Consider the following 22,687-nt stretch of genomic DNA (forward strand, 5'->3'; position numbering starts at 1 on the left):
TTACACAATAGATTTAAAGTCACAGTGGTGACTTTAACGAAGCTAAACGAACGATTATTCATGGATTATCCCGATTGTTTGTAATATTGTGGATATCCCTAATTGTTTATGCTCAAAGTCTTCAAAGGTGGTAAAAGCTGTAGTTTTGCTGTCAGAATTTAAAAGCATTTTCACCCCAAAATTAAAATTCAGTCATCATTTATTAAACCTAGGCTATAACTTTTTTCTTGAACGCAAAAATATAAATTTTAGGGAATGTCTTTTCCACGAGCCTCAGCCCTGATGTCCTTCCAAACCTGTAAGACTTTCGTTCATCTTCGGAACACAAATGAAGATCTTTTTGATGATCTGAGAGCTTTCTTTCTCTCCAGCCTATGCTTCTACCACTTTGATGCTTCAAAAAGTTCATAAAGAGATCATAAAACTAATCCATATGAATCGAACGGTTTAGTTCAATATTTTCTGAATGTTTTAATGTTTTAAGAGATCACTGAGAACACAATGAGCTCAAAGAAGGCAAATAGACAATCTGAAATGTTATCTGTCGCTGGTGTTACTGTAAAAAAGAAAAAAGGATACATTATTAGATAATATATTTCAAAATATGAATTATTAAATTTTAGTGCATTTGATTTTATTTTCCTTTTCCGATTTGTTCAGCCTCTGGGAAAATGCACCTGTAGGCTATACACTGTATATATAAAAGGATACTGAAGGTGAGCTATGGCCTGACAGTGTTCGAAAATGCCGAAGTGTTGCAACTTGACTGAAAAGGCCATCCAAAGCCAGAGCCGTCACAATGAACCAAGCTGCAAATCAAAACCATCTGGGCCTGTTGTGTCAACAGCTGTGGGTCTGAAGCAGTGGCACACACACTTGCCATTTCCCAGCTTGCAGACTGGCAACAGTCTGCATAACATACATCACTTCAGTGCATTTTTCTTCTTGTGCCATTATTTGAACATGCACACACTTGATGTTTTAGGCTTGAAAAAAGGGAGAAAATTATCAAACAATATAATTGATATAATGAAGATATTTTGATTCATTTAAATATAATTTCATGCAGTATTCATATTACCTTTGGTACCATTTCAGAACAGCTCTCTCTCTCAGACATTGATGATTCCATGAAGAACCTTTAACATTCATTAATTCCATTCTACAAAAGGTGCTTTATAGTGGGAAAAAGGCTTCTTTAGTTTATTCAAATACAATAAGGGGGAAAAGGGGTGATTTTAGGAACTTACTGAAAGGTTGTTTCGCTCTTCTATGACATCACGGCAAGAATCCCAACCTTTGGAACCTTTAATTCTAACTAAGACTATATTACATCATCATATTCTCTAGATTTCATCTCCAAGTAACAACCAGGAATTAGGGTTGTGATGCATTTGTCCTTATTTTTTCCCCTGAAGGAAGCTATTTAAAATATGCTGTTAAGACTCTTTTATTTGCAGTATAATTTTTTCAGGGTGGTCATGACAACCCAACCGCTGAAGCATAAAGAGGTCTGAGGGTTGTTAGGTGTATGAGCTAATGTATAGTCTGCACTGTGGATATGTGTTCCTGCTTCATTTCTTGCCCCTGGGATAAAGTAAAAAACAGCAAAATGACAACAGCCAGTCGATTTCAGTCCAGGCTGTTTTAACATTTTAAGTACACTTGCACTTTTTGTGTAATGATATCGTGTCAGTCTTTGGAGGCTAAAGCAATTCCACTAGTGAAATTTAGATCCATTTTTAAGCTTAAACAGGAACTGTCGTTGGACATTTCGCTATAAATATTCATAAGGGTGACCCCCTCCCTCCTCCCCCATCCCAAAGTCAGTCATTTTACTGTCAGGTCACCTAGCAACAGGGTATTCTAGGCGAATGGGGTTAATATAAAATCTTTCTTTTATGACGTCAGCTGTAAAAGTGTAACATGAAATGGTAAAAAGTCATTCATGTTTGTTGAAGTGCATTTTGTATTCCATGTGGTTTTAGAAACCAGGACACCAAAGAAATATCAAATGTAATAATGGGACATGTTATCTTCCATCTGGAGGGACAGGAGTGGCTGTGGGCTAAATATTAATGATTACTTCATATCTAATTTTTAATATTTCTCTGGCCCTTCTGGGAAAAGGGAAGGGGGAAATGGAGATGCATGTACAAAATATATTGGAGCTATAGCTTTTGTCCACCAAGGGACAAACTGTTCATGTATTTAGAATATGATAGTCTGTCATTTTGTAAAAATGTCTGTTTCATAATTCCCTTCATGCTTGTTTTTCAATTTTTCCCCTGAATTATGAGATATCCTGGATGAAGAATAAGATGGACAATTAATCCAGGAATTTATTTAGTGTCATTTTTTTGCATTTTGGCTGTCAAGTCTGAATACAACACATTTCAAATCCATTTGTCTGCAGTAGAAAAAAGACACAGGCTTGTGACCACCTGTCTGGTCTCATGTCTTATCTGCTACATCAAAGCGGCTCGATCAGTACGGTCTTCTGCTCGACTCAGCTCTTGGCTGCTGATTGTTTTGGAATGAAATATTCAATTTGCAGCTCTGTGACAGACAAATAAAAAAAGCACAAGTCTCCTTTCAGTTGCTCTGTAAGAAAAAAATATTGAAGCTTAGGCCAAAATTGCATTAACCAACTGCTAAAGCAACCTCAACATATAATATAATATAATATAATATAATATAATAATATAATATAATATAATATAATATAATATAATATAATTAGTGCTATCAAAATTAGCGCGTAAACAGTTTAGTTTCAGTTTAAGGCATTAAAAATGTTTTTATGCAATTAACGCAGCATCTGTTTTTTTTTCTGTCATCCTTTGGCTATAGTTACATTATGTGATCACACTCTTATTAATTGCAAATGCTTTTAAACCATTCAAGCTCAACAAGACAAAACAGAACCGGTCAGAATCGAGTTCTCTTTCACGCTTGAACAAACAATTACACAATTGCCAAAATGCCCGTTTTGGAGAGTATTCTCATAAGAGCAGTCTTAAATGAGTTAAACAAAGTCTTAAATTAGCGTAAAGAGTTGTGAGAAAATGAGATGCGTGTGAGTGTGACAGCGTGTCAGATCTGCATCATGTGCGGCAGAGGCAGATCTTAAAGTGACAGCAGCCTAATAAACCAGTTGCTGTGATGTTTTTCATTAACGTTAATCAAAGAACAAAGGTAACAGAGAAAATGGTAGCTTTAATACGGAATATTCTATATTTCATTTATAATTTATGCAGTTAAGACTGTAACGTGTTTGTTAAATTTATTCAATTTCTGTATATTTCCTGAAAGATGGGCACAAGTAAATATGACATATACATTTTTTATTATAAACCTTTTTTAAAGCCTAATAAATGTTGAAATTATATAGCTTTCAATTATACTGAATGTCTGTCATTAATTACAAAAAAAAATCTATTTCATAGAGACATTAGTAGCAGTAATTGTATCAGTGATGGCCTTCATTCATAAAAAAAATGCCATTACAACAAATATTTAAAATATACTGTTTTTAAGTTGTTTCTACATGAATTTGGATAGTAACTGTGAAATTATTACAATATAAAAATATTTAAAACCCTGATGCTTTTAATTGCGACTAAATACAGAAAAAAAAAGGATTTTGGTTGTTGTTTTTTTAGCGATTGACAGCACTAAATATAATATTGTCATGATTCTGCCATCATGTCGTTGATTTCTCTGGTCTTGTGGCAGAATCATGACAGACCCATGTTTTGTGTTCAAGCACATGGTCTGTTGTTTGGGCCATGTGCTTGTGTTGTCTCGTTCCTTAACCCCGCCCCCTTGTTATCCTCGTCTTGTCATTATTGTCTAGTCAGTTTCACCTGTCCTCGTCATTAGTGTTCCCTATTTAATCCCTGTGTATTTGCTGTCCTGTGCTGGTGCATTGTTTGATGTTGAGACATACTTTGTGTGTGTGTTCAAACCGTGAGTTACTTTGTTGGAAGTCTTGTTAACAGAAGTGTTTGTTCCTGTCTTGGTTGTTTGTTTATTGTCAGAGTCTTATGCCGCGTTCCAGGCAACCTGTAACTAGTGATGGCCAAATGAAGCGTTTCGAAGCATTATTGCTTTCCGATACAATTGTGTCAAAAATGGTTCATTACTCGAAGCTTCATTCAGATAGAAATTGCAGCACCATCTCCTGGTGAAGTAAATGTAATGCAACAAAGCTGACAACCATAAAATGCCAGTAGGCTTATGTTAACGCCCCGTTTATTACGTGTTTACCGAGGCGATCAAAGCTGAAACAGTGTTAGTGCTGTGAAACTCATTTATGTAGGTGAAGTTTACAGACACTGATGAATTTCATGTGTTCACCTTGATAATAAAACATTAAGCATGATGTGTGTGTGTGTGTGTAATTATTTCTTTGCCACTCTCCTCAACAATAAACTCAATCCACTCTCCTCAACAATAACACCAATCCAAACACCGACTACTACAAAAAAAACCTTTTCTAATTTTGAATTGACAGGTTTTCACAAGAGAAAGGTGTTTTTTGTTTCCAGATGGTGCAGTTACAGCATCTAACAGCAGGGGCAAACAGGACCATGCTAACCAACGCATTCTCATCCCAAGGCGTCATATACTGACGCTTTTGCCAAAGCGTCTACATCCGACGCATATGGCACCCTTTAGCGTCAATATAACACGCTTCGGTTATGGGTAGGTTCAGAGCCATAGAGAGAAATAGTTGCGACACGCTTTGATGTCGCCGCGACGTCTGTCACGTGGTTCATGAAAGCCCCATTAGTTCCAAAACATACGCGGGCTGTCATGTTCTTCTATGGACAGACAGCAGCGATTGGATTATTAAACGGTAAATATAAAATAAAGCACACACCCAAGTACTTTTTAAGCTGTTATTGCATTTTGTTAATGTCAGTTTTGCATTTGGAGAGGCAGGGTGACAACTTAGATAAGTTTTAGGCTATTTTTTTGGAGGGAAAAGCTTAGTGTTCATGTTCGCATGGGTAGTAGTACGTTAGCACTGGCTTTAGCGGCTCTAACTTAACTTTTCCATGTCATTCATCTGATGATGGACGTCTCATGATATTTATTTTAGCACAACTGGGCTGTATTAGGCTTGATTCCCGTGATCTTGCTTATAAATTCCGATTCAGCCATTAGCCTACCTTCGTGATCACGCAAAGAGGTCTGCAGTGAAGTCCATTCAGAATTCCAACCAACACAAAATATAAATAATTACGCTGTGCATGTACAAATGATTGATTTAGGAGGGAAATAGACTGCTCCCATAACGTAGAAAGCAACGATATACAGCAATGTTCGGTAAATATTCAACCGAAAAATATTCTTCATAAAATTAAACCGGAGAGATAGTTAAAGGAACACTCCGACTTTTTGGGACTTTAGCCTATTCACCTTATCCCCCAGAGTTAGATAAGTCCATACATACCTTTTTCATCTCTGTGCGTGCTATAAGTCTGTTTGACGCACCCACCGCTAGCCTAGCTTAGCACAAAGACTGGATGTAAATGGTTGCAGCTAGCATACTAATCCAAATAAGTGACAAAATAATGCAAACATTTTCCTATTTACATGTTGTGATTTGTATAGTCACAGAGTGTACAAAAAACAAAGTCACATGAGACACAGACATATTTTAACCGTATAAATACTGGGAACTATATTCTCTGAAGGCGAAGCACTGCTACTTGGGCGGAGTGATAACCGCAGCACCTGAGACGAGCCGTGGTGAGGAGCAGAGAGCGCGTCTCAGGTGCTGCGGTTATCTTTCCGCCCAAGTAGCAGTGCTTCGCCTTCAGAGAATATAGTTCCCAGTATTTATACGGTTAAAATATGTCTGTGTCTCATGTGACTTTGTTTTTTGTACACTCTGTGACTATACAAATCACAACATGTAAATAGGAAAATGTTTGCGTTATTTTGTCACTTATTTGGATTAGTATGCTAGCTGCAACCATTTACATCCAGTCTTTGTGCTAAGCTAGGCTAGCGGTGGGTGCGTCAAACAGACTTATAGCACGCACGGAGATGAAAAAGGTATGTATGGACTTATCTAACTCTGGGGGATAAGGTGAATAGGCTAAAGTCCCAAAAAGTCGGAGTGTTCCTTTAATGAGTGAATTAACTATGTTCCTAAATACATATAAGCACATGCATAACCCTCCCTAACCCATTTAAATAAATGAATTGTGTGTGTGTGTGTATATAATATTATATATAGGTTATATATATATATATATATACATATAAAATATTATTAAAAATATTATATATTATATACATCAGGTTACCAGTTAGCTAACGTTAGTGAAGTGTTGGTCACGTAAGCTATCGCTGCAATTAACCTATTATCTTCCAATAAACATTTACTAAAACTGGCTACATTAAATATAACTACATACTAGATTCACGAGAGGTCGGCTAATGTGTGTAAAAGTAAAAAAATACAGTAATTTCATTAATTTACCAGCGAACGTACTTCTGAAGCACTGAAAATGAATGGGGTTCAATGGAGAAACTATCAGTGTTTGGAACTATTGGCTGCTCCACGACACGCGTTACTTCCGCATTCCAAAGTTCCTATGGCGGTCTATGGGAGTGTCGCAACTCTTTCTCTCTATGGCTCTGGGTAGGTTTAGGTCTGGGGTAGTGTTAGGGTTAGACCACTAGGAGGCGCCATATATCTGCGTCTCATATTGACGCTAAAGGGTGCCATGTGTGCTAACCCACCGAACCCTTGTATGAAATATGGAGTTCAAGCTGGCTTGACGAAAACCAAAAAAGAAAAAAAGGAGCAGAAATCAAATATAACAAAGAAAAATCACGGAAGAAATTAAGAAACAAACTAAGAGTGATATGAGAGAACAAGCTCATTAAGAGAAAACAAAGGCAAAGAACACCAAATATGATGTTTAATTGTTCAAATTAAATGAACAATTATTCTAGTCCATGTGGCTATAGAGAGTGAAGAATACAATCTGATTGAATAGAAGTCAAGTAGGAGAATAAGAGAAAAAAAAATCTAACTATTTCTTGAGCGTGTCTGAAGAAAAGATGAAATAAAAGGGGTGGGTTAACATGTCAGACACCCACAGTTTCACACAGTAGTAACAATCAACCTCACAAATGTTGCTGAAAGCCTCAGTGTGCTCCTGAATTAGCTATCATTAGTGAATCAAAAGAGCCGTTTAGTGGAGTATATTTGCTTTGTTTGATGCACAGTGCTGGATATAGTTTGTAGCTTTTATTAAATGATACAAATACATAGAATATGTCACATTGAGATGGCCTGCAAAGGCTGAAAATCTGTTCTCAAAAAAAAGAAAAAAAAAAGAAGCAGAAATGCAGAATATATATGCAAGACAAATCGTGGAAGGAATTAGAACAGTTTCTTCTTTTCAGTGACGTTATTATAAACTAACCAACATGTGAATTAGACATGGACTTTGACATGTTGTCCTCTTCATTTGTGTATTATACATATATTTATTTATTTTAACAACATGTTCTTCCCTATACTCATCCTGTTTGTATTTTTAAAAAAACTAGTGGCATTGTATATGGTGTATTTTAAATTATGCTGCACTGTACATTGTGTATACAAAACAAATACTTCATAAGTAATCATATATGGCCTATAAACTTAAATGTAACATAGTAGTCTATGATTTAAAGGTGCAGTAAGCGATTTCTGAGAAACACTGTTGAAAGTGGATCAGACCGAGCACCACAACACACTTGTAGCCAATCAGCAGTAGGGGGCGTGTCCACTGATGATTGGGGAGGACAGAGAGTGAGCAAGAGAGAGATTTGAAGAAAGACTGTAGAAAAAGAGATGGCTGAGAGACATTGCAAAAGAGAAAAGGTCAGAGGAATATCACTGGGAAAAAAGAATGGTTATGATCAGGCAAGAGCTTTATAGGATCCACGTTAAAGGAGAACTCCGGCGCAAAATGAACCTTTGGTCTAATTACACATTGTTACCTAGTCAACCGTTATCTGAGATTTGTTTTCATGATTATCGAATGTAAATAGTTTTATCTCTAAAAACAGTTTAGCCTATAAAGCTAGTATAACGCTAGTATATTGGGCATAGATCAATGACAAATAAAAATCGCTTGTTAATACCACTAACAAGGCTCAAAATAGCCCCACACTAGCACGGTAGCATAATGAGGGTCCCTACCTTCAAACCGAAGCATTGAGAACTTTGTCAGTGTCCAGACAGTTTAATAAGAAGATATTTTATACATACAGTCAACTTCGCGTATACAGACAGAAGCCATCTTTGAAAAAGAGTCTCTACCAGTCAATCTAAGAACGCCGATCCAAGTGCGCTTTTTCAAAGATGGCTTCTGCCTGTATACGCGAAGTTGACTGTATGTAAAAAATATCTTCTTATTAAACTGTCTGGACACTGACAAAGTTCTCAATGCTTCGGTTTGAAGGTGAAAACAAATCTCAGATAACGGTTGACTGTAACAATGTGTAATTAGACCAAAGGTTCATTTTGCGCCGGAGTTCTCCTTTAATATTAGAAAAGCTTTCCAGCGCTCGATAGACCTAAGCGGGAAGGCCTGAAAACGGTTGCTGAGGTTGTGTAGTTTCTGCTCCATAAGTTATGTTTCACAGAATCAAGATATGCAGTTGTCATAGCTATTGTAACAGGACAGGTTTGAGTGTCATTGTTTGTCTTGGGCTGTTGTGCTGCTGGTGACAACCCATTCTTTCTTGCATATATTCTTGTGTAGTGTGTTTATTTTTTGTTCTTCTTTGTCATTCATTCGTAATCTTCGATTTATTTTTTATGAAGCATTATTTTGCTTCGTTTTAACTATCAAGAGACATCCAGTCTTGCATTGTGTGTTCAACAGAGCAATGAAGGGAAGGGTGTGTTTGTTTGGTTTGATATCAAATATCAACAGTGTTTCTCAGAAATCTCTTACTGCAGCTTTTCAATCCTTATTTGCAATACTTCAGTGTCCTACTAGAGGGTGCATGCTTCAGTTTCAGAAATTCCCTACAGTCCAAGCAAATTACGATACTTTTGGTAACATTAGGTAATGTCATAAAGCATTCAGGTGCCATGCAAAAACTATATCATTATATATTTACATAATATAATTTATTATATATTTATTCATGGAACTTTTACCTGCTGAAACAGCTTAAAGTACTTGGTCTTTTATGTCTCATTATACTGTAGATACTGTATGAAGTTCACTAGTTATTCTCCTGGCTGCATGCAGAAGTAAGCAGACCTAAGGAACAAAGAAAAGAAAGCCCATTGATAGTATATAATAAAGATATGGATGTATTTTTGTATTCAATATGGAAGCCCTTGTTCTCTAAGTATTCACATCTTTCTTTATACTTTTCAAATGTCACAAATGTCAAAGCTGTTATTACTCTTTGAGGTGGACTACAGCGGATTCATCTGCTCTCTGGAGTCTTGTTCTTCCTCTTGTGCCAATTGACTCTGATGCCATTCTTTAGGAAGGAAAGAGAGATGTCATTTTAAACAAAATCACTAGGCTTTGGATAATTTTTAAGTGCCCAGCCAACATTTTAACCTAAAAGGATTTTGGCTTGAATATGCTGTCAATATGGCATGAGCCTATTTACTGAATCGATTGAAAACATTCACAAGGTACTAATTAGTTTGTAAGAGACATGAACATGGAATTTGGTTCATTTATTGAGGGTTTTACTTACTCCGTATATGGATTTGCATGTGTTGTGTCAAAATCTAACCCATCATTTGACTCTATAAGGTGGATTAGAGTTGTTTCCTCTGGTCGCTGGAGTGGTGCAGTTTCTGACGTCCTGATTGAATCTGTTTTCCTTTCAAAATAGAAAAGAGGTGTAATTTCACAATGCCTGCTAGACTTTGGGTAATTTCAAAGGCCTTCTTATTTGCAACTAACAATGTTTTATATGATCAAAAATTCAGCTCAGTCACAATTATTAATTTTTTTATGAAAAAAATTAAAAGCATTTTATAACAAGCAATTTACTTTGCTACTCTGTCCACTTTAGAACTGGCGACTGCCGTCTCAGGTCTGGCCCATATTTCAATTGGGCGAACAATCATTTTCAGTTTCTGAACCCATCTCTCTGTCGGGTCAGCACAGATCTCCCTTTGATCTTTTGTGATGAAACTGCATTTTTAAAGAGAAGATTGTTCACAATTTCACATAAATGATTCACAATTGCGATTCATTTTAAAGTTACTTACATGATACCCCTCCTGTGACACTCAGGATGTGTGAAATGATAACTCACAACCTGCTTTACTGGGATTCTTACATTGGAAAAAGAAAAGCAGCACTTATCGGGAAATCCGAAGACTGCAGAAATTATATAAATGAAAAATACAATGTAATTAACATTGTGTTCAAAATGTTCAATATAAAACATGAATGATATACATTTAATGATCAAGAAAATGTCTCATAAATATATATAACATTGTTAGCAGTTGATTATCTAGACATTCCCAAAGAAAAATAAAGAAATAAAGAAAAAGATGCATATTCACTGTGAGCCAGTGGGCAGAAAGTGAAGAGCACAAGACAGATGAAGTTACAGCGTGGCCTCATGTTCAGGTCTTTGGTCAGTCGATGGTCAGATTTTGATGTGCAGCTGCTATGTCGTCTTGTGTATGATCACCTCACTATACAAACATGTTGTGTCTAAAATAAGTGACACGCACAGAGGAAAACCACGATGTGGTCTGCAGAGGACTTCCTGTTGTAGCTCTTCCTAATGCTGTGAATGTCTTTAAATTTATGAACACTTACACATACTGTGTGCATTTTCAGGTGAAATGCATGGTGGAAATTGAATCTGTGGCTCAATGCAGGGAATGTTGAGCTCTATTGATCAAAAAGCGGTTGAAGTGTTTAGTAGCCCAGCTCCTCTGCACTTAAACACAATCTTTTATCACACTATTATAATTTCCCACTCCTTTGTAAGTTTATCCTTATTTAAGTTTAAAAGAATTGGGTTAAATGAGAGCTAGATGCCATATTTTGTTAGAGTAGGTTTATATTTAGAGTAGAGTAAACTAAAAAATACTATCAAACAGGGGAACTTTGTACAATTGACTACTTGATCGCCAAATTCCAAATCACAAAAAAGTTTTTTTTTTAAATGCCAAAAAAAGAAGAATTTTTTTCCTTATTGTCTTTTTCAAGAAACATTTTCACTACACTCCTCACAATCCAAACAACTAGAATGTGCCAACGAAGACCCATAAAGCATTAAAAGCCCATATTGTCATTTAATAGCAAAATAACATATACAAGTTAACATTTGCTCTGATAAATATAATGGATCAAATTCAAGGAAAAGATATTCTCATCAGGTTAAACATTTGCTCTGGTGAATTATTATTAGGGCCCAAGCCTTGAAAAGGCGAAGGCCCTATTGTTTTCCTTAGGATTATTATTATTAGGGCCCAAGCCCAAAGGGCGAAGGCCCTATTGTTTTCCTTAGGATTATTAGGGCCCAAGCCCAAAGGGCGAAGGCCCTATTGTTTTCCTTAGGATTATTATTATTATTATTATTATTTTATCGACTATTCGGGCACTTTTGGGGCTCTTAACGTGCACGAAAACTCTTGAAACTTTGCACACTGGTCAGAACCCGCGGCCATCAGGGCCGGGCTGAAGCTGGTACCCGGGCGTGGCAGGGGGGCTCGACAGCGCCCCCTGGAACGGGGTCCGAAAACTTGGTCCATAAATCAAACACGCTTCCATGTAATAATATGAAACTCGGTACACATATAGATCTCATCGGTTCATATATCCTTTGTACTTTTACTTTTTACCCCAGCCCAACAGGAAGTCGGCTATTATGGTTTGTTTGGAAGCGTATGCCCCTGGAATTCGATATACTCCTCCTAGAGAATTCAACCAATCGTAAGGAAACTCGGTCAGCATGATGTCAAGACATTGAGGATGAAAAATTGCCAGGGGATTTTTGATATCTCGAACGGTTTGGCCGTGGCGAGGAAACGAATTTATGGCGAATAATGGAAACAGGAAGTGTGTTATAACTTCTGCATACATTAACTGATCTTGATGAAACTTCAACAGTGTGTTCGCTGTAAGAGGCCGATCACATGGATGTGACTATTGTGAGTCAAAGTTATAGCGCCACCAACTGGCAGCAGGAAGTGTGTCACTTTCTAAATGCTTTTGACAAAAGTGGGGGGGTTAGTTTTATCTACAGTAACAAAACTCGATATGTATATTGTACTCTTCGAGCCGGACAACTTTCTAATTTACCGTAATTAGCTACGACCAACAGGAAGTCAGATATTTTGGTTTGAATGTGGATTTCAGATTCTGAGTTTTTAGCTACTCCTCCTAAGTAGTTTATTTTATTCATGCCAAACTTTTTCAACATGATGAAAATACATTGAAGATGCTAAATTGTGAACAGATATTGAATATCTCAAACGGTTTTGCTATGGTTGAGGGATTCAAGTAATGTCAAAAAAAGAATCAGGGCATGTCTCATATCTTTCTAAAATGTAATTATACACCATTTATTTTTATATAAAATTATACAAATATTAGAACTAAACCCATTTTATTCCTTTTTTTCAATTTAAGAATTATTTTTAAGTTTAAAAACAGCCAGAATGGTTGTTTAGTCAAAAATAATAATAATCCAAATCATATATAGTGCTATACTGCCCTCTTGTGTTCAAAATCAGGTAGGCCTATTGAATTTATATATATTTATATATTAGGGATGTTACTATGGGAATATTTTCCCACCGGTTAATCAACGTGTGATTGTGCAAACCAATTGTGTAAACCTCCCGCTGGGGGGTTTAAAAACACTAACTTGAAAGCGAAAGTATAATATGGACGTCCGCACGGACATTGAAATGGTGGCGCTCGAATGAATTCCTATGGAAGTAGAAATTAACTAAACGTTCGCTCTGTTCTGCTCGCTCGTCGCCATGGACGCGCACCGTTATGAATGCCAGTGCAGCCGCATACTTTTTAGTGTCACTAAAATTAGTGCAATTTCGGGGGCCGATTGCTTGAATTGTGAGTTCAATAGTCTATTATTTTTCATGGAAAACACAACAATAAAAGAGTACAATGACAGATTCGCTTAAATAGGCGTTTTTACATAAAATAGCCTATTCCGTCATCATCTTTTCAGTCAGCTCTTCACTCTCGTGATTAATGAAATTTGACTCCTGTTGCTGATATTTGCTGCAACTTTCGTTCAGCTCACAATTTAGTAAGCAAACACGTTTCAAATGTGTTTTTATTTTATTTTAGTGTATGTGTGTGTATATGTATGTATATATATAAATATAGCTTATGTTTCAAATATGAGTTAATTAACAATCGTTGGAAAGAATGATACTTTTAAACATAACACTAAACCGTCATTAGGTGTCGCCAGGCGACCGTCTTAATGAGCGAGTCATTGATTCATTCGTTTGAACGACTGAGTCATTCATGAATGAGATAGATGTTTATGGATTGATTGGTCATTGAATCTTTGAGTCAACCGATTCGTTCAAAATGCTGAATCATTCAGTAATGAGAACGCGTTGCTGTGAGATGCGCAATGGTTCTGCTGTGATCTTTGTTTAACTATTTTCGCTGCTGAAACAGAAAAAAAGTCAATATTGCATCTAAAATGTAAGTGATTTGACTTGTGTGTGTGTGTGATTGTGTGTGTGATTGTGTCTGTTACAGTGATAAGAGTTTAACCCTTGTTAAACTTTAGGCCTTGTCTTTTTGGATATATATCTTTTTATATTAAAAAATAGTCATACAACCCATATATTTTAAATGTATTGTTTGCTTTAAATTACATTAAGATTGTATGTTTGGTAATCGAACCTGAATGAATTATAAATGAATGTGCTACATTTCAGATCATATATTTGTTTTCCTTAAAATTTGAACTAACACTAACTTTATTCTCATCTGAATGATAGATTATTTATTTCTGTATAAAATAAAAACACCTTTGATTTTTCTTTTTTAATCAATGTAGAATGTGTAACTGAAAAAATAAACAGATTAGGGCTCTGTTTGATGACAAGAAATGAAAACCAATGCGATATGATGAATGTCCAAAAGATGGCTCCCACAGACTGTTTTTAAATAGGATTGTTTGATATTTTTTGCTTTTAAACTGTGTGTGTGTGTGTGTGTGTGTGTAAGAGATTTTGGTTGGGTGACAGTTGTAGTTTACAGTTTGACAAGAGTTTATAGTTTGACAAAAGCACAATGTTGTGTTTTATTGCGAGTGTACACAAATATAAGTAAACACTTTGCAGTTTGAATAATGTCCTGTATGAACAAAAGGACGGAGTATGTCTTTATGTCTACAATGTTCAATTACGCCACACACACACACACACACACACACACACACAAACACTATTTTTCTAATCATATCAGGCAAGTAATATTCTGTCTTGTCTCTTAAAAAAACAATATATATATATTTATGTATATATATATATATATATATATATATATATATGTGTGTGTGTGTGTGTGTGTGTATATATATATATAAATATAGCTGCGAGCAGCGATGAAAGGGCCAAAGCCGGCGGCACCGCCACCCCGGTTATAGCGCCACCAACTGGAGCAGGAAGTCTGTCACTTTCAAAAAGCTTTGAAATCACCTGATTGCTTCAAACTTCACTACTATGATGTAAACACACGGCAGATGTAGACCTGGATGTAGACCTGACCTTTCAGAAGGTTGCTCTCGCATACTTTGTGGTTGACATGTGCCCTCAATGCACACTTTTGCAGAGCCCACACTGATACAAGCTCTACAGCACACTTCTTTTCGACAGTCAAAGCAGGGTTACGTTTTTGCACGTCGTGCACAATAACCCTAAAGGCACCAGGGTGGCGGTGCCACCGGCTTTATATATATATATATATATATATATATATAAATATAGCTGCGAGCAGCGATGAAGGGCCAAAGCCGGTGGTACCGCCACCCCGGTGCCTTTAGGTAACTAAAGGCACCGGGGGTTGCGGTGCCACCGGCTTGGGCCCGTAATCGCTGCTCGCAGCTATATTTTTTTTTTTTTTTTTCTTTTATTTTTCTTACGACTATTCGGGCACTTTTGGGGCTCTTAACGTGCACGAAAACTCTTGAAACTTTGCACACGGGTCAGAACCCGCGGCCATCAGGGCCGGGCTGAAGATGGTACCCGGGCGTGGCAGGGGGGCTCGACAGCGCCCCCTGGAACGGGGTCCGAAAACTTGGTCCATAAATCAAACACGCTTGCATGTAAGAATATGAAACTCGGTACACATATAGATCTCATCGGTTCATATATACTTCATGCTCTTACTTTTTACCCCAGCCCAACAGGAAGTCGGCTATTTAGGGTTGTTTGTAAAACGCATGCAATGGAATTTAAAGTACTTCTCCTAGAGAATTCAAAGAAATGCTACGAAACTCGGTCAGCATGAAGTCAAGACATTGAGGATGAAAAATTGCCAGCGGATTTTTGATATCTCGAACGGTTTGGCCGTGGCGAGGAAATGAAATTATGGCGAGAAACGTGAAACAGGAAGTGTGTTATAACTTCAGCATACATTAACTGATCTTAATGAAACTTCAGCAGTGTGTTCGCTGTAAGAGGACGATCACATGGATGTGACTATTGTGAGTCAAAGTTATAGCGCCACCAACTGGCAGCAGGAAGTGTGTCACTTTCAAAATGCTGTGAAATCACCCTCTTATTTGAACCCAATTTGCTTCAAACTTCATCTGTATAATGTAAACATACGGCAGATGTAGACCTGTGAATGGATTCTTGATATCTTTGATACTGTTGCCGTGGCAACGCATCATACTTTAAAATTCTTTTAGGATGCTTTTGAGACTCTTAGCATGCTTGAAATTGCATGAAACTCGACAGACATGTCACATTTATTAGCCAGTAGACATGTGCAAAGTTTCAGGAACGGACGTGGTGCAGGGACTCAGTAGCGCCACCTTTTGACAAAAGTGAGATGGTTAGTTTCATAGTTTTACCTGCAATCTTATAACTCGGTAGGCATATTGTTCAGATCAAGCCGGACAACTTTCTAATTTACAGATTTTGGTTCCGAACAACAGGAAGTCAGATATTTTGGTTTGAATGTGGATGCTTTGGAGTAATCTCTGTCCCTCTCTCCCTCTCTCTGCATACCTCTGTGTCTGTGGGGGAGGGGGATGTGTCTGTTTGAGTGACAATGCTTTTAATTATTGTTGATACAGGTTTCAGGGGCTTTTGGGCCCCTTAACATCCTCTAAAACTCTTGAAACTTTGCACACGGGTCAGAACCCGCGGCCATCAGGGCCGGACTGAAGCTGGTACCCGGGCGTGGCAGGGCGGACCGACAGCGCCCCCTGGACTGGGATTCGAACACTTGTCCATAAATCAAAGACACTTGCATGTAATAATATGAAACTCTGTACACTTATAGATCTCATTGGGATGAACAACTTTCGTGCTCTAAGTTTTACGACATCCCAACAGGAAGCCGGCTATCATGGTTTGTTTGGAAACGCATACCCCTGAAATTCTTTTTAATTCTCCTTGGGAATTGATCGGATTTCAAGCAAACTCGGTCAGCATGAAGTCAAGACATTGATGATGCTAAATTCCGGAGGGATTTTTGATATCTCGAACGGTTTGGCCGTGGCGAGGAAATTAATTTTATGACTAAAAAAGGACACATAAAATGTGTTATAACTTAGCTCGTTTTACCTACAGTTACAAAACTTGCCACGCATATTGTTCTCATCAAGCCGATCAATTTTCTAATTTAAAGTCATTAGCTCTGAGCAACAGAAAGTCAGATATTGTAGTTTGAATGGATTTATTGTCCCCCTGCCATTCTCTGTGTGTTTGTGTGTGTGTGTGTCTGTGTGGGGAGGGGAGGGGAGTGGAGGGGAGGGGAGTGGAGGGAGGGTTGGTGTCTGTGTTTATGTGTGTGTGTGTGTGTGTGGCTGGCTGTATGATTTTTCCTGCATTAAAGGATAAAGAAATCTCTAAGTCCTTGTCTTTTTGCATAACAATTTTGTATTTCTTTTTAAATTACAAAATATGCATATAACCCCCATCTTTTAAATGTAAGATTTAAAAGATTAAAGATTTAAATTTAAAGATTTAAATTAAAAAAAAAAAATTAAATTTAAAGATTTAAATGTAATTGTCATTTAAGTTCAGTAATTTCACTCAAATGACAATTAATAGGTAATCTTCATTGCCATTTAAGTGAAATTACTGAACTTAAATATACAAGCTTGATAAAAATGATAATTCTAGAAGAAAATTTCAAATGGCTTTTGCATCTGAACTCTTCATATATTTAAATGTTATTTTTAATGTGATTACCAAAACATTATTTGATCATCCTTCAAAGATGACACCCATTTATAGACCTGAAAGTTTCAAGATGTAGGAAAACTCACACTTATTTAAAAAATATTTTTTCTTTTAACAAATAGGAAATTTCTCTGGCATTTCTTACTTTTTGAAAACGTACCGAACCGTGACTTTAAAACCGAGGTACGTACCGAACCGTGATTTTTGTGTACCGTTACACCCCTACAGGTAAAATAAATGTTTTCTTACAATATTAATGGGAATTTTTCAATTTAAGAATAATGTACAAGTTTAAAAACAGCCAGAATGTGCTATTCAGTTAAAAAATAAATACATCAAGTAATACAAAGGGCTATACTGCCCTCTTGTGTCCAAAATGATATCAACTTAGTACATAAAACTTTTTTATCAGGTATGGCTATTGTAATTAAATATAAATATATTAGGTATGTGGCTGTGAGGATCTTTTCCCACCGGTTAATCGACGTTAGACACCAGCGAGGCCTTTTAAATCGCTAATATAAAAGTGAAAGTAAAGTATAAGGACGTCCGCACGGACATTTATAGTGGTGGCGCTCGCAGTGCGCTCGAATGAATTTCTATGGAAGTAGAAATGAAAAAACGTTCGCTCTGTTCTGCTTGCTCGTCGCCATGGACGCGCACCGTTATGAATGCCAGTGCAGCCGCATACTTTTTAGTGTCACTTTAACCCTCTGATTATCTTCATTTAGGGTCTACACTTGTTATCTTTGGGGTCTCCAGGGACCCCAGACAATAACATTGCATTTTGTAACAGTATAATAAAAATTTTTTTACAAATGTAATTTTACTCTGTTTATTAATGTTTTTACTCAACATTTGTGCAGTTTTTGGAGGATTTTTGATATTTTTTAAATTTCTAAAAATAAATAAATAAATAAATATTTAAATAAATAGTTTTTTTTACAAAAAACAGCATTTTATGTAAAATTCACTTTATAAAGGACCCATATTTCTAACTTTCATTTATGGGGATAACATGGATAATTGTACATGATTTAATGTAAGATTTTTGCCCTTTTTTTGGAAAATGAAGTTTTAAAATAAAAAAATTCACTTTAACCACTATATTGCTATAGAGCTCCATTATATGCTATTTGCTGTTTGATTAACCAAAATACATCTTTTCACAAGTTGGATTCAGTTGGATTGAGTTGGATTCATATATAAATATTTTAAAATCAAAATTATAAAAAAGAATTATATACTTTTGGTCAAAGTTTAGCATATTTTGTATTAAGTTTAGCATATTTTGTATTGAAAAAAGTTCTTCAATAATGTTACTTTATGATTAGAATCAAACCTGAACAAGATGTTACAAAAAATCTTGGAGTCTTTAGATTTTATCATTTATTTCAATTATCTGTTTTTAATATAATTCTATCATTTTTAATCAACGTTTCAGTTACAAACTGTAACAGAACAAAAAATAACAGAAATGAACAGTTATATTACATATTGAGAAAACAAAACAAAAGTGCAATGAACTGAACAGCAATAACAAATGATCAAATAAAGCAGTAAAAAAATAAAATGGTTGTAATATAAAAATTATTTTGTTAAAAAAACTGATTGGGAAATTTTTGTTTTTTGAACAAATAAGAACAACAATTGGTGGTGCACTGGAGGTGTTCACGAGTCAGTGCACTGCAGGCAGTATGCGTAGTACGTTGCATGACTTCTGCAGACACACATTGTGTGTGTGTGTGTGTGTGTGTATTTTCGTTGTGTCAGTGTCACCAATTTATATTTGTGGTGGTTCTGCATTTTATTTGACAAATTATAAGACTTTTTTTATAGCCTTACAAATGTATTTCTGTGTGTATGTGTATGTGTGGTTGTGTGTGTGTGTGTGTGTGTGTGTGTGGCGAGCATGATAATTTTGCATTGTGGATGTTTTTTACATTGTTGGAAGTGTGCCATTTCATTTCTGTCCATGTGATCTGCGTTGTTTCTGATTTTGATGATGAATATTATATATTTACTATGCGGGGTCTCCAGGGACCCCGAAGACAACAAGTGTGACTATTTTTTTCACGGCAACATAATAACAGATATCATTCCAATTTTTTTTTTCTTTTGTAGATCTATGAAGTGTTAAGAGCTGTAGAAAGTTTCATACCATTTGGACAAAGAGAACATTTTTTTTAATTTGACCAAAAGTCATTTGCGGGTTAAAAAGACCCCAAAGATAACCAGAGGGTTAAAATTAGCACCATATCGGGGGCCGATTGTTTCCGGTTTTCAGGTAAAACACAACAACAAATGAGTAAATGACAGATTCGCTTAAATAGGCGCTTTTACACAAAATATTCCGTCATCATTTTTTTCAGTCAGCTCTTCACTCTCGTGATTAATGAATTTTGACTCCTGTTGCTGATCTTTGCTGCAACTTTCGTTCAGCTCACAATTTAGTAAGCAAACACGCTTCAAATGTGTTTTTATTTTATTTTTGTGTATACATGTGTGTGTATATATATATATATATATATATATATAGCTTATGTTTCAAATATGAGTTAATTAACAATCGTTGGAAAGAATGATACTTTTAAACATAACACTAAACCGTCATTAGGTGTCGCCAGGCGACCGTCTTAATGAGCGAGTCATTGATTCATTCGTTCAAACGATTCGTTCGAACGGCTGAGTCATTCATGAATGAGACAGATTATGGATTGGTCGTTGAATCTTTGAGTCAACCAATTCGTTCAAAATGCTGAATCATTCAGTAATGAGAACGCGTTGCTGTGAGATCCTCGATGGTTCTGCTGTGATCTTTGTTTAACTATTTTCGCTGCTGAAACAGAAAAAAAGTCAATATTGCATCTAAAATGTAAGTGATTTGACGTGTGTGTGTGTGTGTGTGTGTGTGTGTGTGTGTGATTGTGTCTGTTACAGTGATTGTTTAACCCTTGTTAAAGTTTAGGCCTTGTCTTTTTGGATATATATCTTTTTATATTAAAAAAATAGCATACAACCCATATATTTTAAATGTATTGTTTGCTTTAAATTACATTGAGATTTGTATGTTTGGTAATTGAACCTGAATGAATTTTAAATGAATGTGCTATATTTCAGATCATATATTTGTTTTCCTTAAAATTTGAACTAACACTAACTTTATTCTCATCTGAATGATAGATTATTTATTTATGTATAAAATAAAAACACATTTGATTTTTCTTTTTTAATCAATGTAGAATGTGTAACTGAAAAAATAAACAGATTAGGGCTCTGAGGACAAGAAATGAAAACCAATGCAATATGATGAATGTCCAAAAGATTTTTTTGCTTTTAAACTATGTGTGTGTGTGTGTGTGTGTGTGTGTGTGTGTGTGTGTGTGTGTGTGTGTGTGTGTGTGTGTGTAAGAGATTTTGGTTGGGTGACAGTTGTAGTTTAGCAGTACAGTTTGACAAAAGCACAATGTTGTGTTTTATTGCGATTGTACACAAATATAAGTAAACACTTTGCAGTTTGAATAATGTCCTGTATGAACAAAAGGACGGAGTATGTTTTTATGTCTACATTGTTCAATCACGCCTCACACACACACACACACACACCAACTATTTTTCTAATCAGATCAGGCAAATATTCTGTCTTGGCACACTTCATATAACTTTCAAACTTGTGTACTTATTTCATGTGTCTATTAAGTCCATGAGACCGTAGGGTGTCTCATTTTTCATTTTAGGTTTCAGAAGGTTGCTCACGCATACTTTGTGGTTGATATGTGCCCTCAATGCACACTTATGCAGAGCCCACACCAATGCAAGCTCTACAGCACACATCTTCTCAAAGGTCAAAGCGGGGTTACGTAATTGCCCGTCATGCACAGTAACCCCAAAGGCACCGGGGTGGCGGTGCCACCGGCTTGTTTATATATATATATATATATATATATATATATAAATATAGCTGCGAGCAGCGATGAAGGGCCAAAGCCGGCGGCACCGCCACTCCGGTGCCTTTAGGTAACTAAAGGCACCGGGGTTGCGGTGCCACCGGCTTGGGCCCGTAATCGCTGCTCGCAGCTATATTTATTATTATTATTAGGGCCCAAGCCTTGAAAAGGCGAAGGCCCTATTGTTTTCCTTAGGATTATTTTTTTTTTTTTTCTCCTCTTTTATTTTTCTTACGACTATTCGGGCACTTTTGGGGCTCTTAACGTGCACGAAAACTCTTGAAACTTTGCACGCGGGTCAGAACCCGCGGCCATCAGGGTCGAGGTGAAGATGGTACCCGGGCGTGGCAGGGGGGCTCGACAGCGCCCCCTGGAACGGGGTCCGAAAACTTGGTCCATAAATCAAACACGCTTGTATGTAAGAATATGAAACTCGGTACACATATAGATCTCATCGGTTCATATATACTTCATGCTCTTACTTTTTACCCCAGCCCAACAGGAAGTCGGCTATTTAGGGTTGTTTGTAAAACGCATGCAATGGAATTTAAAGTACTTCTCCTAGAGAATTCAAAGAAATGCCACGAAACTCGGTCAGCATGAAGTCAAGACATTGAGGATGAAAAATTGCGAGGGGATTTTTGATATCTCGAACGGTTTGGCCGTGGCGAGGAAACGAAATTATGGCGAGAAACGTGAAACAGGAAGTGTGTTATAACTTCTGCATACATTAACTGATCTTGATGAAACTTCAGCAGTGTGTTCGCTGTAAGAGGCCGATCACATGGATGTGACTATTGTGAGTCAAAGTTATAGCGCCACCAACTGGCAGCAGGAAGTGTGTCACTTTCAAAATGCTTCGAAATCACCCTCTTATTTTAACCCAATTTGCTTCAAACTTCATCTGTATAATGTAAACATACGCCAGATGTAGACCTGTGAATGGATTCTTGATATCTTTGATACTGTTGCCGTGGCAACACATCAAACTTTAAAATTCTTTTTTGATGCTTTTGAGACTCTTAGCATGCTTGAAATGGCATGAAACTCGACAGAAATGTCACATATATTAGCCAGTAGACATGTGCAAAGTTTCAGGAACGGGCGTGGTGCAGGGACTCAGTAGCGCCACCTTTTGACAAAAGTGAGAGGGTTAGTTTCATAGTTTTACCTGCAATCTTAAAACTCGGTAGGCATTTTGTTCAGATCAAGCCGGACAACTTTCTAATTTACAGATTTTGGTTCCGAACAACAGGAAGTCAGATATTTTGGTTTGAATGGGATGTTTTGGAGTAATCTCTGT

At 36.6% G+C, this 22,687-nt stretch overlaps 1 protein-coding gene across 1 annotated transcript; it reads right to left on the minus strand.

The window, feature by feature from the left end:
• Positions 1 to 10,048: 10,048 nt before the first annotated feature.
• Positions 10,049 to 10,677, minus strand: LOC130103049 (C-C motif chemokine 18-like). The gene is given in 4 exon segments (XM_056269234.1): positions 10,049 to 10,196; positions 10,274 to 10,376; positions 10,379 to 10,429; positions 10,577 to 10,677. Coding segments are annotated over 4 exon segments (363 nt in total). The 5' UTR covers positions 10,638 to 10,677.
• Positions 10,678 to 22,687: the final 12,010 nt, after the last annotated feature.

Source organism: Rhinichthys klamathensis, unplaced genomic scaffold (genome assembly GCF_029890125.1).
Source record: "Rhinichthys klamathensis goyatoka isolate OS25496 unplaced genomic scaffold, OSU_Roscu_1.1 h1tg000281l_1, whole genome shotgun sequence".
NCBI classification, from domain to species: Eukaryota; Metazoa; Chordata; class Actinopteri; order Cypriniformes; family Leuciscidae; genus Rhinichthys; species Rhinichthys klamathensis.